This window comes from Tasmannia lanceolata, unplaced genomic scaffold (assembly GCF_043159265.1).
Source record: "Tasmannia lanceolata isolate RefF3 unplaced genomic scaffold, GAP_Taslan_0.1 ptg000006l, whole genome shotgun sequence".
Lineage (NCBI taxonomy): Eukaryota > Viridiplantae > Streptophyta > Magnoliopsida > Canellales > Winteraceae > Tasmannia > Tasmannia lanceolata.
The window spans coordinates 9,073,960-9,101,022 of NW_027518683.1; the positions used below are offsets into that span (position 1 = coordinate 9,073,960).

At 40.4% G+C, this 27,063-nt stretch overlaps 2 protein-coding genes across 3 annotated transcripts; one reads left to right on the forward strand and one right to left on the reverse strand.

The window, feature by feature from the left end:
- The first annotated feature begins 1,809 nt into the window (after positions 1 to 1,809).
- Positions 1,810 to 10,269, forward strand: LOC143878317 (GDP-Man:Man(3)GlcNAc(2)-PP-Dol alpha-1,2-mannosyltransferase-like). Its single transcript, XM_077380618.1, has 7 exons — positions 1,810 to 2,214; positions 4,702 to 4,988; positions 7,116 to 7,302; positions 8,799 to 8,867; positions 8,978 to 9,171; positions 9,732 to 9,841; positions 9,933 to 10,269. The coding sequence occupies exons 1-7, from the start codon at positions 2,164 to 2,166 to the stop codon at positions 10,181 to 10,183; spliced, it is 1,149 nt and encodes a 382-aa protein (XP_077236733.1). The 5' UTR covers positions 1,810 to 2,163; the 3' UTR covers positions 10,184 to 10,269.
- Positions 10,270 to 14,017: 3,748 nt separating this feature from the next.
- LOC143879572 (APO protein 2, chloroplastic-like) lies at positions 14,018 to 26,754 on the reverse strand. 2 transcript variants are annotated; one of them, XM_077382023.1, is made up of 4 exons: positions 26,535 to 26,754; positions 26,008 to 26,177; positions 16,082 to 16,440; positions 14,018 to 15,411 (listed from the first exon to the last, which is right to left on the reverse strand). In XM_077382023.1, the coding sequence occupies exons 2-4, from the start codon at positions 26,173 to 26,175 to the stop codon at positions 14,580 to 14,582; spliced, it is 1,359 nt and encodes a 452-aa protein (XP_077238138.1). In that variant the 5' UTR covers positions 26,176 to 26,177; positions 26,535 to 26,754; the 3' UTR covers positions 14,018 to 14,579. The 2 variants fall into 2 exon arrangements, with proteins under 2 accessions (XP_077238138.1, XP_077238139.1); XM_077382024.1 differs by having other exon boundaries at positions 26,492 to 26,754.
- Positions 26,755 to 27,063: the final 309 nt, after the last annotated feature.

The window sequence follows — 27,063 nt, forward strand, 5'->3', positions numbered from 1 at the left end:
CGTCTACTGAATTTCTGCTGAAATTTTGGTTTTGGTGAGGACTGAAATGCATTATGAAACCGAAATTTAAAACCTTGGTGAATACTGCTTCCTTATATTTACAAACAAAAAGGTAAGGTGAACCAACTCTATTACATTGACCTTTCAATTTATGTTGATGTCCCTCTAAATTAATCATAATCATCTCTCTAAAATGTGAATAGAAATTTTTTGCATAGAATTACCTAGGAGAATAGTGCTCAGAAATGTTGGTTGTGAGGCATATATAAGGAGAGTAGGGGAATAAGTAGGGAGACCCATCAACAATATAGACATAGAAAGAGAGAGAGAGCACGGTCCCTACAAATTTCAAGCAAAATTCAACTTTTTATGTGGAATTTGTTTTGAAAGCTAAAAGGAAGGATACGAATACCACCTCAACATACATGCAATAATATGAGGAGTTAATGCTTTAATGGCAATCAAACGAGAACTGACATCCCAAATCCAAACAAAATTCTGACGGCTAAGGTCCTGTTTGCATTGCAGGAAAAATGTTTATAGAACTTTTTTGTTTCCACAATTTAGAGGGCAATGGTATGATTTTGACTTATTTTGAGGGATGCCAATATGGATTATAGGTCCCTCTAAATAAATCTTGAGTTGCGTAGTTCAAGATATTTATTTTCACATGTAATAAGACAGTGGAAAAGCGGGAGGTTTTGCAAAAGTTTTCCGATTCCAAACTTTTCTAAAGAAATTCATGCAATCCAAACAGGCTCGGCATGTCTGGCTACCGTGACTTTTAGAATATTAGCTTACCCAACTGTGTGAGAGAGCGTGGGAGAGGGATAGACATGAGAGGCCAAAGTGAATAGAGGTTAGGAAAAGCCTTAAAAAGTAAGAAACAGAAAACTCCACTCAAAATATAATTGATTTTTTTCTTGTTTTTAGCCAGTTCTCGCCCTCTACTCATCTGTGCCTTCTCATATGTCTCATTTTTTTAACTGCTTGAGAAACTTAATTTTTCCTGAGAAAAATAGGGCAGTGATATTTTCACCCCCCTAAATGGATAACCCCCCTAACGTTTTTCGTGAGAGTGGTTCACTTCTCGAGGATAAATTCACCGATTTTAACGTTTTCTTTTACCTTTGAAAATAACGGGAAAACATCAAGGATGGGTTTAATCCCCTTGGGGGGGGGGGGGGGGGGGGGTGGAGCTAGGGTATCACTGCCCAAAAATTATTCTTGGTTGCCAAGCACTCAAACAGCCTATCCGTTTGGTTGCCGGAATTTTTTTAGTTCGTGGGATTTTTGTGAAACTCCTGGAAGATTGGTGGGGAAAAAAGCTCCCCGGAAGTATCCCGGTAAAATAAAAATCCTGTTTTTGGTTGACCGGACTATGGTGGGAAAAAAAAACAAGGGACCTTGTTCCCAATGGACTCCAACACACACAAAAGTAGAATTTGTGCATCCGACTGCTTAGGACGTAACCAAGTTAGGATTTAAATGGGTCGTGACACAGAGATATGAATTGGGTCCGTTGACAGCCCTACTTAAAATCTCAAGGGTTTATTCAAGATAAAATTGTCCAAGCAGATAACCAATCCCTGAAACAGTTTATCCAAGGATATCTATGCGTAGTGAAAAACAATCTCCTCAATCCTCATGATGTCCACTGCGACTGGAAAAGATCGGTGGGACCCATAATCCGATATGGGTCCAACTTACAGTTGAAACTTGAAAAGGGATATAATATATTCGCCCCTTTTTCTTACTTGGGACAGCCCCTTCTAGTATAAAAGACTAGAGTAGTCATAAATCATAATTCATAAATACACTATTAAAAGGTGTTTACATTGTTAATGGATCTCAGTTTCTTTACTCGTCTCTCCAAAACCCGTTTAAAGAGAAACAGAAAAATTCTTCAGCCATATTGCGATTTGGGTTGTGTTTGTGCAGCTGATCTCTGCAATTTTTGCCCTGATTTTTACCCTCATCTCAATTGCCGTAATCAGAGCCAGGAAAAATAGAAAAAGAGCCGTTGGATTCTTCCACCCGTACACGAACGATGGTGGAGGCGGAGAGAGGGTTCTATGGTGTGCCGTGAAAGCCATCCAAGAAGAGAACCCTAATATCGAGTGTGTCATCTACACCGGAGATCCCGCCTCGCCACAGAGTCTGATGGCTCGCGCGCTCGATCGATTCGGCGTCCACCTTCCATACCCACCTCAGGTACAATCATAAGGTCATACATACGTTCGTCTTCTTTTTCTTCCTTTGAAAATTTTGCACTTGTTTTTACATTTGGGTGGTTTTTAACCTAATGTTGTTTTTAAGGTGTATGGAAGTTTTGAGGTTTATACCTTTTGTTTTGGTTATCTTTCTTTATGATTATCTGATGTTTCATTAGCACACACAGTTTGGTTTTTTTTCATCTTGGGGTTGTTATGGAGATGGGTTTTTGTTAATTTGGTCAATCTCGCCGTCACGCTTGTGCTTTGGTTTTAATGGGTGTTGATATTGATGCTGCCAAAAAGGTCTTATCCTAGAATTTGTGTGTTGAAGGATGCTTTAGGTTTGCTGATTCACCATGCAACATTTGTTCAAGTTCAAACCAAAAGGTTACTCGCTCTTTTCCAATTAACTAGGGGTGCAAGTCAACTCGGGTCTATTTTAGGAAATTCGGTTTGAGAGTCTACCATAAAATGGGGTCGGGTTCGGGTTTGGGTTCGGCTTGATCCCAATTCATTGTTTAACAAAAGCTCAACCCGACCCAAATTGCACCACGACAATTAACTTCCTCAAAATCATCAACTTATATCGAAAATTTACGTGACCTCTTATACAATTCATAGTTGGATGGGGAAAATTCATTTTCCAAGTCGCTGCAATCATGAAGGATAACGTATGTGGTATTTATTTTTGTTCCAATTGCATATATTGATTATATGGTCTTCGGGATTTTGTGGTTTTATCAAAATGTTGAGATAAAAACGCGATATTTTGAAAATATTGGAGGTATTTGTGACCTAGCATAGTCTGCAGTTGTATGGGAAAAATGACATTTGGATTTAGAATATAAATAGTAAATAAAATATGGGTCAGCAGTTGTATTTATTATGTAGAGTGCCAAAGCGGTATACATAATCCATGACAGATTTTTAATAAACGACAAACCAGTTGTATGGCCATCAACTGTTATTCAAAAGTACTACATGGATTTCCTACTACGATCAACTCATAAATGGGGTTAGTTGATATAGAGTTATGTTGGAGTTATCCGCTGTGGAACTTGAAAGGTTGGCTAGGTCTCGAACTTCTAAAGTAGAAAATCAAAATGTTGAAGCAGGATTTGATTTGGCAATGTTGTCGAGAAAGAAGATTAAAATTTGAGAGGAGACAACCATCCTTGATAGGCAAGAGGAGACAACCTCTCTCCTCCTTTCCTCCTCTCTCTCTCTCTCTCTCTCTCTCCTTTGGGGGAGGGGGGGGGGGGGGGGGGGTGTTATCGCTTAACTTGTCCAGGTGAGAAAACTCAAAACTAAACCACAACTCTTGAAAAAAAAATCCCGGAACTTTTATGAATAGGCCTACTCTAACCGGACCTTTGTTAAAAAAAAAAAAAAGGGCGGCCCAGTGCTCGAGGCTCCCACCATTGTGGGGTCTAGGGGGAGGGCTAGATATATGCTGTCTTACCCTTGATATGCAGAGAGGCTGTTTCCGTGACTCGAACCTGTGACCACCAGGTCACAATGGATCAACCTTACCGTGTGCAGAGGCTCACCCTCTTAACCGGACCTTTGTAGAACTTTTGAAATACCTAACCTATGATTTTAGCAAGACCCAACTTAAAAGAATCCTACAAGATAAATGACTTCCGAATCAAAACATGTGATACAATGATGGACCCTTGTTGATTATGTCATTCAAACGATCATATAATATAAAGGCCCCTTTCTTTTAATCTTCTTCTCTTCCTTATTGTTAAAGTATAAAAGATAAACAATGCCTTTCTCCAATAGCTTAAGCTTTTGGAGAAGTCGGTTAGTTAACATGCGATGGTCGACCCAAAGTGGGACCACATGTGCCACATGTTTGCCAAGTGGGCCGCACGTGAGGGGGAGTGTTAAAGTATAAAAGATAAACAACGCCTTTCTCCAACAGCTTAAGCTTTTGGAGAAGTTGGTACGTTAACACTTATGAAGACTGGGATGCTCTTGCATTAGATTCTCCACCAAGTGGATATGAAAAAGGCTAATGACCGTGTATATTGGGACTTTAAGAGTGTGTTCTTGAACATTGCCTCAAGACTTACACGGGAATTATATTGAAATCTTGTCAATAAACCACTGTATGTATATAGCACGCAATGGGTACTGAAAAATGTACTCCACATATGCTGAACTGAAATACTTGTTGAACTAACAGAATACACTGTGGATGCTGAGATTTGTGTCTTATTCACATTTTATTGATGGCATACCTCTAGAGAAGATTTTATTTTATTTAATTGATTGTTGCTTTTCTCAAAACATGAAGAGGAAGTTCCAAGGGTCACATCTCAATAAAAGGATCACTAGCATGTAATTTTTTTTTTTTTTGAAATGGACACTAGCATGTATTCTTATCTAACTATTTAACAGTCAAAAATATGTTTTACTTTTTTCTATTTTTCGTGTTTTTGTTATCATGAGTATGCTCATACCATTTAATGATCAGGTGGTGGGCTTGTATAAAAGGAAGTGGGTTGAGGAAGGAACCTATCCCCATTTCACGATGGTTGGACAAAGCTTTGGTTCAGTTTATCTCTCATGGGAGGCTCTTTGCAAATTTACTCCTTTATTTTATTTTGACAGCAGTGGCTATGCTTTTACATATCCACTCGCACGGATATTTGGGTGCAAAGTTATTTGCTATACGCATTACCCAACAATTAGCTCAGATATGGTTTCTCGTGTTTCTCAACGTAGTTTGATGTACAACAATGATCCTCTAATTGCAGGCAGGCATGCTTCCTGACCCCAATAAATATTTCCTTGTGTTTGTATTATGAAATCCAGCAAGTTCCTATTCCAAATGTAAATCTGTATAATTGCTGCATTGTCCCAGCATGTCTAGACTAACTAATTACTATTTTCCATATCCCACAATATTAGTTGGCTGTTGAATAAAGTTTGTTGTCCGTGCATTCATTTCGCTTTCTTTGAAACATTAGTGCATGTGCTTGTGGATGGATATGAGCAAACTGTGCTTGGTGAATGCACATGTCCTTGTTGGAGTTATGTTATAGAAATTGAGTCTTTTCAATATGCAGGCTAAGAAAATCTTAGTTGACTCAGCTTGGTGTGATTGACTTGATTGATTCGGCTGAGTACTGGGTTGATGAGATCATTGTAAGATGTTATATGGGCAATCATTGGTCTAAGATCAACAGTCTAGATTGATGGATGAGATTGTGTGACATACTGGAGTTACCCATTGACCAAAGTGACCAGTAAGGGGGTATAATGTTAATTAGTGCATCGCATCCTTATGGAGACATGGATGATTAGTGTAGATTTCTTTCACCAATGATGTATTGTTTGTCTTCTTTGCCAAACATATGGAAGTTTTGGAGGCCGTGATCAAATAATTGTTTTGAATTGTTGTGGACCTTGACTTTCTTTATAATTATTCAGCCTTTACGTTGTGAGGGAAATTACAGGATGTTTGGGGGTGTTGTGTGAGAGATGGCCTTTGCAAGGGCTTGTCACTAATGTGGTAGAAATGGTGATCCTATTCTTTTTCTTCAAGGGTTTCGGATTTCTTATTTATACTTATATTGGTTGGGGGGTGTACTTGGAGTATCAATCCCCAGCTAGTTCACTGGATATGTTGTAGCCTCTCCCCCAAGCTTGGAGAAGCGTAAATTTGATAGCAATGGGAAAGGGGTACATATGATGGACTGTGGAGATTTGAATATTACAAGTACTCCAAGTGAGGTTTTGGGAATACTTTATCTAAAGAGTTTCAGAATGACAACAATCGGCACAATTGATCGACTAATGAACCAAATTCATCCTGAGGAGAATCACCAACACGTAGGTCCAAACCCAACTAATAGAAGCCATGTGTCACATGCGTGACCTTGAAAATCCAAGAAAACGTCCTGCAAAGAGGACAAATGGGTGACCTCCCTCTAAATATCCATATTTGAAGGATGTCTATAGCAGACTAATAGACTACCCAGCCCGAGGTCAAATGGCAGTGTGGCACTGAGATGGAAATGCTTAGCAATAAAAGACGTGCACCAGTAACAGGACAAAAATAATAAATCGAAAAATTATAAACACCTCCCAAAATCAGTAGATAGTAAAAGTCAGTAACTCTTTAGTAGTTTGGCTCAGATACCGTTACCATGGGGACCTGAATAGTTTGATGATGGGCATGGCGACAAGAGATGCAGGTTAATTTGGCATGCATGATCACTCCGTGGGGTTGCACGGTTCATATGCGTTGAATTAGATGTATGAGGATTAGAAAAATGCTTATAGGCTTGAATACAATACTTGAATCTCCTAAAAATGAGAAAATAAGAAAAATGAGGAAAAATACAGATAAAACCTGTTGGAAAAAGAAGTATAAATTCACTTTGCTCCAGTACCCATCTCTAGCAACGCATGTCTTGTTGGTTTTGGTGACTTTCTTAATTTCCCATGCTGGGGTTGAGTAGTTAGTGATGATGAATGCTAGTACAATGACGGCAGATTCGTTGGGGATTGATGGGGTTGTGTGATGGTGACACTTCGTTGTTTGCTTCATCTTTAGTATTACTCCTTGAATGTGATTAGATGGGCCATAGGCAGGAAAGGGGGATGGTCTTCAGGAATTAATTCATCATTTGATACTGGTCCATGGCTTGCATTCTATTTAAGATGCAATGAAATGCTTCTAGCATTATGGGAATCAGATTCGTTGGCGTGGTTGAAGTTGGCTTTTAGTACCTGTACTGGTGCCCAGGTTGCTCGAGACCTTTTCATGTGTAATTGCATTAATCATTGCCATTTTCCTCACATTTGCTCAATAATTCACTCCTGTTTGTGTATTTGTTCTATAATAAAGTAGCAGTTTATGAGTCCCTTGCTTTTGTACAGCATGTGGCTATCTCAGTGCAAGGTCATCTATTACATGTTCTTTAGTTGGATGTACGGGTTGGTGGGCTCTTATGCTCATCTCGCTATGGTGAACTCTTCATGGACAAGATCTCATATTGAGAAGCTCTGGAAAATTCCTGAACGTACTGAGAGAGTTTATCCTCCTTGCAATACTTCAGACCTTCAGGTATCTTGTGTCATGTTTTTATTTTGTGAAGTTTCTTGAGAGTCAGGATAATAGTTACATGGGCTTTTTCTCCTCTCATAACAGATAATCACTAGTTAGTTTCTGGATTCCATTTCCTCTCTGCTTGCCCCCTTTCATGCAATACCATACATACTGAATTATACCATCCATGAATTTGTTAAGGATAACATACTGTTTCTTGTGCTGTTCTGAAGGTAAAGAACCATTCACAAAGTAAAATTAGAGGGAAAAAAAAACAGAAAAGAGCCTTTCTTCTGATCATAGTGAACCATAGCGATTTTTGGAGACATTTTATCATTTATATCCATTGAAATCTTATGGGGCAATTTCTGGATTTTCTATGGCGTAGTTCGTGTTGAAAAGTTTGGTGATGGAAACTTTTATCCCTGAACTGCTTCAGATATTCAATCAAGTCATACCCTTTATGAATGGTTGACTTAGTTGAAATGATGACATGGCTCTGCTACCATTTTAGGAAACCTTTAATAGTCAAGAAACATCTGCACGGGGTCATTGTTCTTTTGTAGTTTTCTCTAAACAAAAGTTAGCTTGTGTACAACTGGATGAGTTAATTGAAAACACTCTTATGGTGAAGAAAGACATGTATGGAGCTATTATTTTCTGAAAAGTGCTAAAAAGATGGGAGTTGTTACCCTCCTTCCTAAATGACACTTATTGGGCAACAGTTCTGTCTGGTGTACATCATATCCAATTATCCGTACCGGCAGCCATAAGTCAGGCCTAATGCAGTTGAGAACACATTGATTGGATGATCTTAGTCCCTTGATCATCAAGCCTTGTTTAGGGTTTCACCAAGAAAGGCTAAACCGTTAACTTTTTTCAGTCTTTTATCTTATGCATGGGGTGTCCATTTGGGATGGGACCAAGACCATGTGGGTTGCCTCATGATGTTCTACAATATCAACACTCTTGATTTCTCATACATTTCTTTTTTGTGGGACCCAAAAATTGCCTATAACCATTCATCGCGAAACTGACTTTTTGGGTAGTCGTTCTCTTATTCTTTTGGAAAGAAAATAGCATGTGTTTTTCTTCATGAATGAAAGATCCAATTATATTAGTCTAGGGAAATTAACCTGGTCCATGTACATGGCCTACCAGTAGCTCTTATTCTTTTGGAAAGAAAATAGCATTTGTTTTTCTTCATGAATGAAAGATCCAATTATATTAGTCTAGGGAAATTAACCTGGTCCATGTACATGGCCTACCAGTAGCTGTAGCAGACTGAAAAGATTATAATTTTGTTGGACATCCAATCTGCCCTAGGTATTTGCAGATGATACCATACTTTCATCTCTTGCTTCCTTTTTCTTCCATTCTTATGCATGCATTTTCATGTGATACTGTGTATTGTTGTAAGAACATGGTTAACTCTTTTTGAGCATTCTAGTTACATGACGTCCTTATCTTTCAATGAAACTACGACCGTTTTTACGAGCTATGGTCCCGAACAGGTGTTACCCTTGGAAAGGCCCATCAAAATCCCGGCAATTATATCGATTGCACAATTTCGTCCAGAAAAGGTGGGTGTTTGTAACTAGCCATTTGTGCTTCAATGTTGTAAATTTGAGTACTTGTAGTTAGAAGTTTTCATAAGCCAAATTTTCCATATTGGACTTGGTTTTTATGGTAGGCACATACTCTTCAGCTTGAGGCATTCTCACTTGCTGTTCAGCGACTAGACCCCGACTCTCCTAGACCAAAGCTCCAATTCGTGGGTAGTTGCCGGAATAAGGAGGATCAAGATAGATTGCAAAATTTGAAAGATAAATCTATTGAATTGAATATGGCTAAGGACGTGGAGTTCTACAAGGATTTGATGTACAGGTCTAATTTCTTTTCACCATTTTTCTGCTTTCTTACCATCATCTATTTGAATTGCCATATCAGAAAGGCCGGGGCGGTAACCAGGAGGACTTCCTCGAGTTGTATTTCTTCCATTTTGGTTGGTGCAAGCAGTGAAACACATACATACAGAGGGTCGAATTTCATGTCGTTGGGGTCTCATCTCTCGCATCAATTGCCATGGGATGACTCAAAGTCTACCTGAAATACTGACCCTTTTCTTTCTACACTACACTGTGCACATCTACAACCTGTGTTCACTAAACATGCGAGAATCCACTCTGTTTCTTTGTTTTTGGTTTTTTTAGTAATAATGGCCTGTGCATAATATGGATTCCACACATTCATGATCGTTATGTGAATGAGTCGAATTACTTATCCCTCGGTCTATTAGTGAACTCTCTCCAGAGATTGTGAAAGGTGCTCCACTATAAATATTTGGGAGAAAGTCAACAAGCTCAACGAATTCACTCTGATTCTCTCTCATTTTTCAATTGTTTTACAGACTTATATTTCATGTGGCATGTTTTTGCTCTGAGCAGGGACTTAGTACAACTTCTGGGAGGTGCTGTTGCAGGCATTCATTCAATGATAGATGAACATTTCGGCATAAGTGTGGTAGAGTACATGGCGGCAGGCGCAATTCCGATTGGTTGGTATTTGATCATTTAACACTGCTCATTTCCTGGCAAACAGACCCATTTTTTTATATCTTACAATGCTTTTCTTTTCCTACCCCACAGCTCATAATTCAGCAGGCCCAAGAATGGACATCGTTCTCGAAGAAGATGGACAACGAACAGGATTTCTCGCTAACAACACAGAAGAGTATGCAGATGCTATCCTTAAAGTTTTAAGTATGTCTGAGGCAGAGAGACTTAAGATGGCCTCTGTGGCAAGGAAACGCGCTGCCAGGTTTTCAGAGCAAAGGTTCTATGAAGATTTTAAGGCAGCCATCCACCCGATTATGTCCAATACTTGTCCTTCCATGTGAATATAAGTGCAGAGAATTCTGGTGCTTGAGGGGAAGGTGAATGGCCCCTTATAGCTTTCTCACTTTAATTGCTATTTAACTTAATTTTTTTAGGCTACTCATATTCCCACTACCATGTTTTGATAACGAGAAGAACAGACTTTGTCCTTTATTATTTAATCAGCTGTCAAGAGCTATTAAAATTTCCAAAAAGCTCTCAGCATGCCCTATTAAAAAGAAAAAGACAAGCTGAATTCATCTCTTTATCAAAACAAGGTATAGCGCAATGGGATTTGCTAGGGTCCATCGCAAAAGGTATTTAGTGGAATGTCGGTTGCATGAGAGAGCAGCCACCTCATGAATAATTGATAAAATCTGTTGGAAAGTGAGCCTATGTGGCTGCCCTCTCATGCAACGGGCATTCCGCGAAATGCCTTTTGCGAATGGACCGTAGCAACTCCCATGGGATTTGCTAGGGACCATCGCAGAAGGCATTTTGCGGTTGGGCTGTTGCATGTGAGAGCAGCCACACATGCCCAGATTTTGTCTTATTCATTTAATTCATCTGAGGTTGCTCCTCTCACATGGAACCTCCCAATCACAAAATGCCTTATGTGATGGCCCCTAGCAAATTCCTTATATATTATATGTAAGTAAATGGGGATAGTACATAGAAAACATTCTTCGGCCTCTTCTGTGGTGGTCGTAACGGTAATGGACTCTGGCGTGACATTGGCAATGACACCAATGACAAATGCAAGTAGAGAGACTCCCAGCCTTTTTTTCCTAATGACATAGGGTATCACCACCCCAATTTTTAGGGTGAGACTATTGAGACTCCCAACTTGAAGGAGAAGGTTTTCTACTTGCTAGACATGCAAGTTTTTCACTGAACCCGAAATGTAGGCAGATGAAGGACAAAGTGAATAATATTAATTAGGAAAATACTTCTAAAACGGGATCCCTTCGTGAAAATAAAGACGGGATGAGCATGGCCGATCATTTTGCACCGGGAAATGAGTGGGGCCACTGACTCCACGGAAAGGGCTAAGCATTTTGCACATTTTTTTATGAGATGGGGCCCACCATTTACACATGTATAGCAAGCATGAGGCCCAATATTTTAGAGCTCAAATTTTTCATGGGGTGGGCTACCATCACCACCCAAACTATACATAGGGTAAGGCCCGCCATTTCACACCTCGTGTTTTGATGGGTGGATCCCATCATCCCACTAACCCTAGGTAAACTCATGCAGAGGGTGAGACCCATCATTTTTGCGCCCCATGTTTTCATGGTGGGCCAACCATTTTACACCGGGAATACTGCTGCATTGAGAGATTTCCACTGAAATAAGCAAAAACCTAATACATCCGTTGCATGCATTATCTTTTAAATTGTTTGTGTAGGCGAACGGTACCAATCGGGTTGAATGGTGATGATCAATTTCAAGGTTCCACACTGGAACGTGTAAACAACCCACGTAGCCTTGATCTTACTCCGAACGAATATGCATGTACGGGATAAATTTCTACAAGCTGAACCCTACGATCACTTTAGGCCCTGTTCGTTTTAGATTGCTGACAACCAATTGTGGGCCCCAAGCCAAACATATAATTTTGAGTGGAATAATCAGTTTGGGGCCCACAATTGATTATCACAATCTAAAACGAACAGGGCGTTAATTAGGGGCGGTTCCAAAATGTGATGCTTCTTTGGTGCCTACTCTCAGAGGATGAAGGCTTCTGGAGGCCTAAAAGATATCAAGATTAGGTAAGCGACGTCAGATCAATGCTTCGTATCCCATCTACGTGGCACTTATGGCGCCAAAATGTGATCTTACTAATTTTTTATTAATTAAATAACCATAATCTATGACGACCATTTATTAGTTATTACAGCCATAATCTATGTTCTTCACGCGTATTGAAGATCATGAATAGTACATCTTTGGTTTGCAGGAATTTTCTGGAAAAGTTTGGAAAAAAGAAACTTTTCTTGAATTTATAGCTTTTCATTGTTTAATTACAAATGAAAAGGGAAATGATTTCAGCGCCACAATGTTTTGATAAACATGCGCTCCACTTGTTTGTCGTGTAGTATTTAAACGTTATTACGGTTCTCAAAAAGCTCTTAAAAGCCATTTAAATGCTACACGACAAACAAGTGGAGCGGATGTTTATCAAAACACTGTGGCGCTGAAATCATCTCCCATGAAAAATAGTAATCTGAACCACCGGAAGTTCTAGTTATAGAGACCTTCAATTTATTATGATTTCCCAGCCGTAATCATATCATTTCCTCTAAGTTGCAGATAAAAAAAAAATAATGCTAGGAAAATTCTGTCCCAAGAAATTATTCTTAAAGGCTGTGATGTTACTGAATGTACACACGAGTAAATCTGCCTTTTTTTTTAACTTGGGACAGCCAGCTCCAGAGGGGCTGATGTACTTCACGTGGGAAGTATTCAACGGTCCTGATTGCCACGTACACAGAAGCTGGCTGTCCTATGTAAAGAAAAGGGGCGAATTTACCATTTCCCAATATAAATGACGCACTAGCATGTAATGACTATACATACATAGAAGGAAAGGAAATAATAGGTACATAAGGAAATAATATGTACATAAGGAAAAAAATATGAAACGGGCTACTTGGATCGGGTTGTGGCGTTTCTATCATCGTCGGAGACACCGACTGTGGCCTTAGCGACATCGCCGGCGGTGGCTTCGGGCTTTTTGTTGAAGTAAAGGGTGAAGTATCCAACGGTCGCAGCTATTATAAAAGTGGCTACAGCCATCTGCATGGGAGACATGCGCCTTAGTGCGCCCCCTGCAGTCTTCTTTGATCCTTCCCTATCCCCGCCGTTTTTCTCTGCCATTTTTCTCTTCACGGTCTAGTCTGTATTTTTTTAATTTTTTATCTTCTTATGTGTTCCTCTATATGAGAATCGTTAAGCCACGTTATCACTTATCACCATGCAAGGTGGGTTACTTTAGCTGTCGAAACGTGGCGTTTTCATGGTAGTTAATACGACACTTGTTTTTTCGTGAGTTTTTATATGGCGAGTTTTTATATGCTGTCTGAACGTTGGGCCCGCCTTGTTGGAAGATTCAAACCATTAATTTGTTGGCCCCCACCGTGAATAAGGCTGTTCTCCTAGTAAGTAAATATTCTTCAGTGAAATCCAATGTGGTGGTCACAGAAAATATAGACTATGGCAGCGGGACCGCACCAAAGGACAGTACAAAGACAGAGTTAAACAAAAGAAGTAATGTGACCAAGGGACAGAGGTGATGGATAGCAACACCTATTTGATACTTCACAAAAAAAAATAAAATGTGACCACTCTCTGCGCGAGTCAAGCCGTGGTAAAAGTAGCAAATTATTTGAGAAATAGATGAGAGTTGGGGGTCGAAATGAGAATGAAATTCTCAAATTTTATTGGCTGTGATACTCACTGTACCTCATGAAGAAAGCAATCTCTCCTTCTAATAGCCCCAACTGATCGGAGAGGTGTAATTGCAGAAGAAAGAGCGAATGATGAAGACAATGGCTGTTGGGTGGAGATAATGAGGAAGCCTGTGGTCTTAGATATTATCCCCTGATTTTTACTCCCTTCTCAAGATCCCTTCTCACAACAACCCTTTTCAAATCCCTCTCTCTCCTGCCAACCCTTCTCTTTTACAACTGGGCAACTTCACAAGATTTTCACCGGTTTTTTAACCAAGTTTTTCTTGAGCATTTGAGCTACAAAGGATTGATTGATATTTGATTTGTCATTGACTCGTTATTACATTCTATCTTGGAATTTTGTATGCATGCAATTTCAACTTTTCATATTTGTCAAGAATCTGAACCAAAGGCTTTTACAATTCATAGATAACTAGATCAATCTTAAACAAGATTCTCACCCTGTTTTTAGCCAAATCTTTATTTAACATTTGGGTAACAAATGAGTGATTGCAAATTGATTTGGCATTCAGACGAACTTCCACTAATTATATGCATGAAATTTCAACGCTAGATTTCTGCCTTCCCTCCTTACCATGAATTTGAACGAAGGGCCCGTTTGCATACCTCCCATTTTGTATTTGGATTTGGAATTGAGTTTTGAACAGACCCGGCAGCTCATGTAGAGGGATACAGAGAGGGAATGGGGTACTTCCTAGTGGAGGGGAGAGGACAAGGAGCAAAGAGGGTGAAGGAAACTGCCAGATCTGTGGATTTCCAATTTCTTATTTCCACAGCAAATTTAGAAATCTGATTTTTTTTTCACTGTCAGCTGCTGAATTAGAAATCCAAGAATTTGATCCGATCCAAATTACAATGCAAAGAGGGCTGCAAATGTGAGAAATCAAAATCAAAATCTTCTCGGCGTCCAAACAGGCCTTAAAAGGCATTACACTTCACGGATTCAAATTACCATTTCAGCTTCTCTAACATCACTCGGGATCTCAACATCTAACCTCATGGTTGGCTCGTACTGATCAGGCACAACAGCTCCCCCTTGCACACATATCTCCACCACTGCTGGGGCCTGCCCATAGAAGAGCCTGAGCTCCCTCTTCAAAGGAGGGCCCGCCACATCCGGCACGTGCCACACATACCTTGGCGGTATCAGGTCATCAAGGACCGCCGCCTGCCACCCGTGCTGCCCATTTCGCTGCTGGTGCTTATAAGCCCCACAGTTCTGTGCCTTGTGTCCGCTGGGGCCCACATGAATCTCGGGGCAGTATCCACACACCCTCACCGCGTACTTCTTCATCAGCTTACCCGCTCCTTCCCTCATCTTTTCCCAAGCTTCCAGTGTTTCTTCAGAAAGCAATGCTGTCTGTTTGGGATTACTAGGAGGGACTATATCCAAATCAGGTATTTCAGTTATGATTGGTTTTTTGAAGGTATCTGTTTCAGAGTTTGGTAAGTCATCCTCATTGGCATCGATGATCTCGCTCCTCCCAGCTCTTATGACAGGCTTTCTCCTCCTCTTTGTTGGGAAATCCGGAATATCAACACCAGCTTGGATGCAGAGCTCGACAACTGCCGGGATTCTGGGGATTGAAAGCCTTTCCTCATGGGTAAGACGTTTGCCAAGGCGATCAAAGAGATGGTAGGCATCAATGGGAACGAGCACATCTTCGAAGATTGCCTTTGTCCACTCATGCAGGCCCTTGCGTACCTCAGCCCTTGCGCCTCTGCAAGATTTGAATGGGTGCCCATCTGGTCCAACATGTATTTCGTTGCAGCACCTGTAGAAATGCATAGTGAGATTGTTACCATACTGGTTCAAAGATGCCCAATGGTGCTAACTGCAAATTCCTATCAAATATACATCAACTTGCACGGCCATTCTGTATTGACAGATATTTTAGACTATGGGTTCACAAACACCTGGTATAAGGCCATTTAGAAACTAATGAATGCATTAACACTGGTTTCTATACAAGAGGGGATTACAGTGAGTTTTACATACTTCATAAGCATTTGCCCTTTGGAAAATCATATTTCACAATTTCAGGCATGCCAAATTGAAAACTCAAAAGACATTGGTCAGAACCTCAAAATGCTAATGCCTTTTCAGATACCTGAAAATCAAATGCTCATTTGGTTATTTGGAAGGCCTGTTTGTCGCGAGAACTGAAATTGCAAAAACAAGGGGCGGGCAATGGCAATAACTTTCATATATGAGGAAATTATGATATATAAATGCTCTTTGTTGAAATCGTGTAACAAATCCCAAAGATAAAAACAATTGGCAGAAATACCCACTAGTCAAAATGCAAAACCAACTCTACTCTCTGAATTTTTCTCCATCAATGGATCTGTAACATCATATTATTAAATCTAAGTAGTTACTTTTCCATTGAATAAGTGATTTGCCAACATTACCAAAAAAATGGAAATTGGGAAGAAAATTACTTGCATGCGTGTACCGGAACCACTTTCATTAGCTTCTTGAGATTATTAATAAGTGTCACTCTTGCATTTAACACTTCATATGCCACTGGTATCAGGCTCCGAACCAGCAACCCATTTCTTGGAGGTGGCATTGGTCGTCTTGTTTGGCCCTTACTGCTCTTCTGTCTCTCTCTCGCAGCACGCCTGAGTTCAACTATGGGCACTGGAAATGGCTTCTTCCCCTTCTTTGAGTAGTAGCGAGGCAAATCCACATTTTGAGGATAATTGCTTTTGATAACTGATATCCTTGAATTAGGATAACATGAAATTGGATCTGGGACTCTAAACATCAATGAAAGCTTACATTCATCAACACCAAGCTGCAAGAAGCATATAAGAGGCCTCAATAATCAGTCTGGGAAGGCTTTCAACACAACTGGTACTTAGGAGTAGGAGAACCATAAGAAGCTTCATGAGGAATATATTACAGACCAATTTCAAACATGGTAAATCAATTTTGGGAAAAATACAGATACACCCCCTCTAGTTTCTGACACATTCAACTCTAACCCTGACTTTCAAAACGTGACAAGTACACCCTTTGAGGTTTTGTTAACGTGACGGAGTAGACGGTGAGGTGGAAATGACCAAAATGCCCTCGTCTTCCCCAATTGGAAATTAGGGTTTTCAGACTCGAAAACTGAAAATTAGTGTTTGATTCAAACCCTTGTTTATTTATGAACATAAACCCACGATTTATGAGTTTTATTTGTCTTCATTCACACCATTATCATGATTTGCACATAAACCCTAATATTTTAGGGCTTTTTTTTTCTTTTTATCAATGTTTTTTTCTTGAAATGTGGGTTTGATGTAGCCATGGGGTGGGGTTTCATTGTTTGTGGTGGCCGGAGGTGCGACGGCGGCGGTGGGAAATGGCGTAACCCTAATCCCTCTGCAAATGAGGGTATTTTTGTCCTCAAAATATTAACCATGGTTAGTTTCAGTCATTCCGTAAGGTTAAACTGACAGACCGTTGACAGAGGGGGTGTACTTATCACGTTTTGCAAGTCAGGGTTAGAGTTGAATGTGTCAGAAACTAGATGGGGTGTAAATGTAATTTTCCCATCATTTTTTCATTAGAATGTGTATCAGAAATAGTCTGACCAGTGGAGAAATCAGAGAATATTTCTATGAGGGAAGTTTTATCGAGCAGGGAGGAGCTTAAGCAGGAGTCAGAAAGTGGAAGCAAATTGCATCTGTCTGTGGACCCCGATCCTAAGAGAGGTGAGGGACGAGCCCCCAACGGCCTCTGGACCTCCACATGAACGAGAGCTCTACCAAGGAACTCTCAAAATAGGTGCCACTCTCACAGCATAGCATGAGTGGCGATACAAAACGAATGAGATACATCTTGATCCGGAGCCAAGGCTCGAGACCAAGATATACCTAAAAATAACTCAGAGTCGCCATCCATGGATACGCCATGGAACCAAAACAAATGCCCTGTCTGCAACGGATAACCAGAGATGCAAAGGTCCGTGCCTGATTACGAATGGAGAAGGTCCGAAGAGCACCCCCAATTCGTCCGAGTGCAAGCACTTGGTCTCTTATGCCATTTATTATTAACCTCAAAGAGTTTCGGGCGAAAATCATATGAAATGGGAACGAAATATCCCCGAGAAGACGTCTACCTAATCATACATGACTCGGGGATGAAATAATAAACACATACAAGACAAAATGAAAGATGTGTCGCCTAAACACAACTAAGTTATGAGTGACATGCCTAAATGGTGTCTAAGTTCTGGTGGACAAACGCATGCATGCTACAGCTAAAGGTATAAGGTATGCGCATGAAAGTAAGAGAACACACCAAAATACACAACATGACAACACAACAAAACCTAAGACTCTAAACGATTGAGCCCGAGTCCTCGGATGGTCTGATGTTCATCCAAAAAAGCCTACGTATCCCCGCCTCCACGAGAATCAGAGCAACGTAGTTCTTCGCGCTTATTCTAAGTTAGGATGCCTAAGACACTTAGACCTCTATCCAATACCCGACCTAAAAAAGACCGGACTAGTTCTTAAAGCTTCTTGAGCGATCATTTAGATTTCAGTGAATTGTGAATTTTAGGACACCCTATATGCCCTAACTAAATGCAGGTTAGCCTTAGGCGGGTGGTTCCTACAACCTATGTGTAACTAGGCGGCTTTCTAAGGAAAACAAAGGGCGGACTAACGCATCCTATTCTAGTCATCAGTCGGCGATGTGGATCGCCAACTGACAGGACGGAGGCGCTCCTATAACTTTAGGACAAACCCCTAACTCTAACACAAGCACACAACAACTACAGCAAATCAAGGACAACCCCCTAACTCTAAAATAAATTCTCTATCTAGGAGAAACTCCTAACTCTAAAGAAAGAGCTTTTCGAAATCAATGTGTTGTTTATTCAAAAAGGTTTAAAACGCTATTTACAAAAGTTCGGCTGGACTTGGGATACAGATCCCAAGCTGCACTACGTACCTCGTGAAAGAGGATCAAGCCAACGTAGTTCGAAAGGAACTTCCTAACTACGCTCATAAAAACTTTAACTTTTTTAAATTTTTAATGCTTTTAACGAAATTCCAAATGTTTTTTTTGTTTTAAATTTCTGATTTTTTTGTGATTTTAAATGATTTCAAAGCTTTTGGATTTTAAAATGATTTCACTCTTACAGGGAACAAACAAGCATAAGCATAAACTAGGGCAAAGCCCTAAAGCAAAAAGGGAAACCTCGAACAAGCAACGAATGTCTCAAAGAGACAATCCACAACAAGCAAACAAGTACTCCAAGAGCAACGAAAACAATCTAAGATCCCTAGCACTGAAGATTCTATATGACTAAGATAGTCTCTAACAAAGAAAAGTGCTAACAGCCCTAAGGGATAAACTCCTATCTAACAGGCAAACCATAAAGCTATGGGGCGAACTCCTAACATAAAGAATAACCAACTCTAAATGGGAAGCAAATGAGTCCAATACTCTCTATTGCTCTATAAGGGAGGGCAAATGAGTCAAAGGCTCGCTCTAGAAAGGAGGGTTCTAACATGAGGCTAGGTAAGCCTCCTAAAGGGAAACTCTCTAAACGAGATAAGGCTTGTCTCCTATGGGCGGACTCCTGTAAATGAGGTCAGGCATGCCTCCTATGGGTAAACTCTCTACCAGACTAATACAGACTCTCAAAGGGGGAGGCTCTAAACAATAAGGATTGCCCCCGAGGGAGAAACACCTTAATGAGACAAAGCATGTCCCCTAGTGGGGGCTCTAGATATCTCTTTTATTGCCCTTGTAATGAGGGAAAGACTCTATCTAAAAGGTGTCTAAAAGACTAGGAAAGTCTACTAAAATAAGAGGGGAGCGCTACTCGGATCGAGCAGGTCCCCTAAGGATGGGCTTGGGCTAACGCCTTCATCGCCCTTTCAAGAGAAATGGCCATCTAAGATTTAAAGGTACCTGAAAGGAGAAGAAGAGAGAAGAGGGTACTGCCACAACCAGGTAAGTCCCTCTAATGATGGGCTTGGGCTAACACGTTCATTGCCCACTCAATGAAGGAAGAAGAAGTAATATCCCCGAGTACCTGAAAGGCTAAGAAACTCCTACTTTAAGAAGAGGAAGGAAGGGGGAAGAAGGTACTGCTAAGATGATATTTTAGTACCCTAAAAGATTCTCACAGGCTGATTAAGAAGGGAAGACGAGCTGCAATAATGCATCTATCAAAACATGGCTGTGCGAACATCATTCCCTAAGAAAAAGATCAGGCCAACAAGAGCCATACTAAAGACAGAATGAGGTAATGCCTGAAGAAGTGACAAGAGGGGAATTAACAAAGGGGGAGCACTGCTCCGACTGGTTTGCCTTTATACACATGCCAAAGATTACAAATCATGATAGAATATGTGTATATATATAATGAAAGCTTTTAGCTCTGCATCTGTACTATATGCACGCATCATATGAACTTGAAAACCAAGAAGAAATAACATTTCATAATAGTACTACCCTTATCAAGGAAAGATTGAAGACCAAACTCATGGAGGTACCCTGCTTCATTTTTCTTTTTACTTAAGATGGCATTTTCACATCAAAACATTTCACACATTTTTTTTTTTAAAGTGGGTATAGCTAATGACAACACAAACATGCATGGGCTGAATTGTGCTTAAGACAGGGGCTGAAATGTGCTTAAGAATGTGCATAAAACCAAGGCTAAACTATGGGACAGATTTGCGCCTCAAACAGGGGCCAAACTGTGGACAGATTTGCGCCAAAACTAGGGCCAAACTGTGGACAGATTTGCGCAAAAAACTGGGGCTAAATGATGGACAGAATTGTGCCAAAACTGGGGCCAAACATGGACTGAGTTTACGTGAAAACAAGGAGTATCGCCATGGACTGTATTGTGCTAAAAACAGGGCTGATTCGTGGGCTGAATTGATGCCAAAGCTGAGACCAAAACATGGACTGAGTTTACGTGAAAACAAGGAGTATCGCCATGGACTGTATTGTGCTAAAAACAGGGCTGATTCGTGGGCTGAATTGATGCCAAAGCTGAGACCAAAACATGGACTGAGTTTACGTGAAAACAAGGAGTATCGCCATGGACTGTATTGTGCTAAAAATAGGGCTGATTCGTGGGCTGACTTCGTTACACCAAGGTGGGGGCTGCACATGTTAAAACAAGGTGGGGGCTTCTCATATCAAAAAGAATATGGCTGCAACAATACTGCCATGGAATCCGGTTCAGCCTTTGTGCAATCCAAATGAAAGAACTGTACAATAAGATGAATCGGGACCGGAGTATATATACAGCCCTACAAGGACAGCCACTATATGCTTTTAAACACATACGAATCACGGCTGCAAAGAGTAGAAAACTGCAGGACAGCAGCCGGAATGGAATCAAGCTTGAAAATCTAAAACCTCCTTCCATGGAATTCTAATGCGCATCGCATGAAACATTTGGACTTTTGCTAAAAACAGAAATTGGGGTCTAGAAAAATTTATAGCACAAGACCATTCAGACTAGCAATCCTATGCATGCAAAATTAGGCATCTGAAACATGAAAGAAAACAGGAGAATTGAAGGAGCAAAGTTTAATGATCATTACCTTCTCGTCCAATGAACTTGACCGAGAGAAAACCAATTTGTTGCTGCCGGAGAACAGTAGATCAAAGATTGATCGAAGATGGCAAAATTGTCGGCGAGGTTAGACCGTTAGACCCGATTGAGAAAAACAATGACGGAACCCGGACCTCCCTCTCTTCTTTTTTTCTTCTTTATTTGCAGGCCCTTCCACGCCTCTTCTATATATTGCCGCCCATGAATCTCCTCCTTCTCTGCCTATGCAAACCCTTTTCTTTTCTCTTTTTTTTTTTTTTTTTTTTTTTTATATATTCTTCTCTTCCCTTGAATTCCTTGTAGCTACACAGGAAGAAAAGAAATCCCTAAAAACCAGGGAAGAAACAGGGTGGATGGAGAAGGGGGTAATCGGTGGAGGTGAATGGAAATGGAGGTTGAAGTGGCTGTTATGGTGGTGGAGTTGGTCAGTGGGTGGAGGTGGCACGACCGGAGACGGTGGCTTCGCCGGATTCCGACGGGGTGTGGTCGGAGAAGAAGAGATAGGGTAGAAGAGGGTTTGGGTGTGGGGAATCCAAATGGGTTTGACAAAAAATAAAAATAAAGATGAAGACAATGGCTGTGGTGGTAATGGTGGTCGGAGGTGACAGAGGTGGCCGGAGAAGGAGCCGATGAAAATGGGTTTCAAGGTGGATGGGGTTGCCGGATTTAACGGGGTTGGCCGGAGATAGTGGTGATGGTCGGAGATTAGGTGGTGGTGGTAGATGAAGGGGATAATGGGGGGTTTGGTGGAAATGGGTTTAATGGAGGTGGAAGATGGTAATGGTGGCTGAAAATGGGGAAGGGTTTGGTGGTGGTTGATTTGGGTAGGGAGGTCGGATTCCGGCAAGCTTGCCGGAATCGATGGAGATGGCAGTGGTGCTGGCTGACGAAGATGGAGGAGAAGGTGAAGGTGGAAGGAGAAAATGGGATTGAAGTAGAAGATTATGGTGGTAGGAGAAGAAGAGGGTGGAGGTAGCAGCAGATTTGGGGGTTTTGAGGAGTGGAGATGGCTTCGCCGGATTCCGACGAGGTGTGGTCGGAGAAGAGGCTTCTCTTCTTCTTCTTTCCCTTTGCTCTTTCTCCCTTTCTTTGCAATTGTCTCTCTGTGTTTTGGACGAAAATGAGGCTCCCTCTCTATGCCCTAATTCGGTGGTCTTTTATAAGACTAAAAAAAAAAAGAAACATGCACCCCTCTCCCTCCTATGGACAGCTACCTCTATTGATTTATGACTACTCTTTTGCACTCAACAGGGGGTGGTCCAAGTAAAATAAACCCAAAGGGAAATGGTATATCCAAACTCCTTCCTTCCTACCTGGACAACCCTATTTAGTGTATTTATAACTATTTTATACCAGCAGGGGGGGTCCGAGTAAAAAACAAAGGGGGAAAAATTTGAGAAAATATCTTCTCCTCCTTACACGATCTCAGCCCTTCATATTGCCTTTATTATTCAAGGGTCAAGATCAAAGAGACCTTAGGAAGCTTCCTAACATTCCCTCTCAACTAATCATAGCCCTAAACACCATTAGCTCAAATTAGGCCTAATTGAGACTTGGAGGGGAAGAAAAGCATCTTCACTATTTACGAAATTGTCCTGGTTCAGGATAATACACCCCCTAATTATGTTACACACTAATCCGCATACCCCTATATCTCCCTGGACAACTCATTACGGAAAATTTGCACTGGTTTTCCAAGTTCCAGCGCACCCCCTACTTCTGGCTAAATCGCCACCCTTATTCCTACACTACACTACTCTACAAACGTCGTCCGTTTGCTGGGCAAACCGCGACGGATTCTGATGAAATTTTATGGGGACCTAAATAAGACCCTAACCTATTCTAGAAACAAATTTGGGACATTAAAACACTGGTTTGATAGGGTTTCTATCCTAACGACTCTATTAGGGTCCGGTCAAAATAGGGTGTCTACACTGTTGACAACAAGTTTCTACCAAGAAGTTATATATTCTCATGCAAGGAAAGATATAGCTTACTTGCCAATTAGCAGAGTGATCAGGCAATGAGACGAGGGATCTCTTACCTCTTCCACCCTTGACTTTGTGCAGTGTCATGGAAAGCTCCACATCATGTCTACTTTTAAGGAGGTTTCTGAACTCCCATCTCAGGCAAGTAAATAATACTCGTTTTTCAAAAGCTATTGATGAAGTGGTGGATGCCGAAATTCTTTTTGAAAATCATTGGGCCAGAAAGTAATTATGCTGAAAGATGCATTATTTCACCAAGCAGCCTCCTTCTTGATGGCAGATCCACAGCCAGTTTTGAAGTTCTAACTTCTAAGAAAAAGTTAGGGGTCTTTTCAAATTATTTGGATATGTGCCTCTTTTAACACAAGGGTTTATAGCAAACAAAATCTTGAAAAAATATCAAGTAAATGCAGGAAACTGGAACTGAACTGCACTGACGATTCAATGTTGAGATCACACATTCTTGCATTATATAGAATCAGGGAGGAAAATGCTCACAAGAACACATACAGATATTTTAGTTGAACCCACCCAAGCCGCCTCCTTCTTGATTGCAGATCCACAGCCAGTTTTGAAGTTCTAACTTCTAAGAAAAAGTTAGGGGTCTTTTCAAATTATTTGGAAATGTGCCTCTTTTAACACAAGGGTTTATAGCAAACAAAATCTTGAAAAAATATCAAGTAAAGGCAGGAAACTGGAACTGAACTGCATTGACGATTCAGCGTTGAGATCACATATTCTTGCATTATATAGAATCAGGGAGGAAAATGTTCACAAGAACACATACAGATATTTTAGTTGAACCCACTAAAGGTTAGGGGTCTTTTCAAATTATTTGGATATGTGCCTCTTTTAACGCAGGAAGGGTTTAGCAGACAAAATCTTGACAAGAGACCAAGTAAAGGCTGGGAACTGGAACTGAACTGCAGCCGATTAAAAAAAACTGGAAACTGAACTGCATTGACGATTAAAAGTTGAAATTGCATGTTCTAGCATTATATAGAATCAGGGAGACAAATGCTCACACCACACAGATATTTTAGTTATAGACCCACTAAAGAAGAATAAAGTTCATCAGAAGATAAGCCATATTTCCGATGCATGAGTTTGATGCTTACTCAGCCAAGCAGACGCAGAAAAAATAAATATTAAAAGTGAAAAATTGAAAAGTTTATGTTGAAGATACAAAGACTTTTATCCTTCTAATACAACATAAATATTCTAGAAAAGCTACAAGTTCGTTTCATTTTTCAAGACACCATGTATTTTGATTTACAAATACTAACAAGGACAACTTATGGTGAATGTAGTTGTGGGTGAATAAGTTGTATTGACGATGGAATCGGAACCAAGGATTGGATAGCGTGGAGATAGGATGGAATAGGATCCAAAGATTAGGTAGGTTGAATAAGTTGTAGTCGAGGATGCAATAGGATCCAAGGATTGGGTCTAGTTGTAGGCGATAGGACAGGATGGGGACTTTTGAAAATATAGAGGTAGGACGAGCAGAAGGCCACTAATATGTTTAGACCCTCCTCATTATCATGTGTCTGGTGACTGCTGAGAATGGATTCCAATAACTAGTAATCCAGTTCTAATCATAGCACCCGGAAACTCTTTAGGCGGATGGGAAACTCGTTTCCCTTAAAACGCATTTTGGAAACATTTCTGAAACGTGATAAAAAAAATTGAAGAACCGTTTATGAAACACATGGGAAACACGTGGGGAACATATGAGAAATATACGAGAAACATATATGAAATGCATGCGAAACGTATGGAAAACTTGTAGAAAAGGTATGTGAAACATGTGGGAAACATGCGTGAAACTTGCGAAAATCATTTTGGAGAAAAACACACACCAAAAAATTGGGGAATAGATATTAAAAAAGGAAAACAATAGCATATATGATAGATTGTAACAAAAAATAAAACTAAGAAATATTCAACTAGAAATTTGAAATTAACAAATTTTAAATCTACAAAACCATTTATTCCGTGTTTTCCTTGTGTTTCGTATGCGTTTCGTATGCGTTTTCATTGACGTTTCCCTATCATTTCTGAAACGTTTCTAATGTATTTCATAAGACATTTCCAATGCGTTTCTCATACGATTTTCTAACATTTTCCCGTTTCTCATTTCTCCTCTATTTTTCCCCGGCGTTTCCCGTCGTTGTATTTCTAAGACATTTCTTGATACGTATATGTATGGTGTATCGGAGGTAGTTGCGAAGTAGTTATTATAGGGATTTGTAGGTTTGTGGGTATGTGGTTTAGAGTCATGGGTGTTAGTTTTTATTATGTGTCTGTTAGTGGAAGTGAGTTGATGTGGCATTCTCATTGTATTTGTATTTAAGTTTTTGTATATTCCAATGAAAAGAGAAGAAGATAAATTTTACAGGACAAAAGAAACTTTGTTCTTGGAAAATCATGGTTCCTCTCAATTTCAGCCACTAGGAGGTCCCGGTTGCCTCGAATCAACCTCTCCCCTTCTTTTTCTATTTTCCGTTTGCTTATTTCCGTTACGGCCAATTAGGCACGTAACATTTCTCCTCCATTTTCCTAACCTTTTCCCATGTTTCGCTTCCCAAATTCGTTTTTCACCCTGGTAACTATGGTTGTAATGGGTTGTAATGGAACTTGGATACAGTGTGCAGACTGTAAAATGGTAGTTTACAATATGCTAAAAAAACAAACGAAATATGCAATGACTACTCTTACCTCGACCCGCTAACATATACAGACACAAAAATTAAATATTAAAAGTTAAAAAATGACAAGTGTAACATACCTTGGAAGAGCTGATAGAGGGATAACCTTGGCACGGGTTCTTTCTCAGATATTCCCCTTTTGAACGATTGGAAACCCTTAGAACCTCAAATTTGGGGGGTAAAACCCTAGATTCTCCAGGCACCAGTGCCCCAATTCCCGTTGGGCAGTGGGCAGAAAGGGAACCCATTCCTTAAACCAGAAATCCAAGGTATCAGAAGCACTCAGTTGCAAAACAAAACATCAGAAAAGAAAGCTATCTTTCATAATAAAATAGCAGCCAAAGACTAAAACAAATGACATTAAACTGCAAAAAGTAAAAGACACCCCCCTAAGTTTCAGAAACAAAACCACCCCGTAACAATAAATAAATAAATAAATGAAAATCCCTTAAATCGCAGGAACGAAAGCACGCAGAAAAAAAATGATAGAAGGAAACACACTATTAAATTGACAAAACGAGAACATCCTTAAAAAAAAAAAAAAAAAGGGAAAAGGAAAACCACCAAATTGTAAAGAACGAGACCACCGAACAGATAGAAACCCCACCAGATGATGGCACACGAGCCACTGCAGGAAGAAGGGGAGCTTCCACCAAATCCAAGAATTATCTGTTTGTTGTTCAAGTAGAATCCCTGATGAGTAAATAAATGGGTGGCGATAAAATAAAAATCCTTCACAATGGATTTTGCTCTATGGCCCACTGTAGCAAATGGTTTGGATCATTGAGCAAGTGCCCCCACTTTAATTTTTTCTCTCATATTTTCCTAGAGAACAATTTTCACTTAAAAATTGGAATTTAAATTGAGGATCGGCCGAATGGACATGGATTGGGGGGCCCCTATCATGAGACAAGTTTAAAGGGCCTACGTGCATTCCATCAATCTTGGGCCTAACCTAGTGCCCAGTGACGGGAGCCAGGATTTATACATTAGGGGGGGGGGGGGGGGGGGCGCGGGCTTAGGCATAAGTGGGCAGGCTTCAAATTTTAAAGTGGGCTGGGCTCAATTGAGTTGGGCCTATTTTAAGGAGTTTGGCCCAACTAAACAGGGACAGCTGCCCCCCCTTATGCTATACA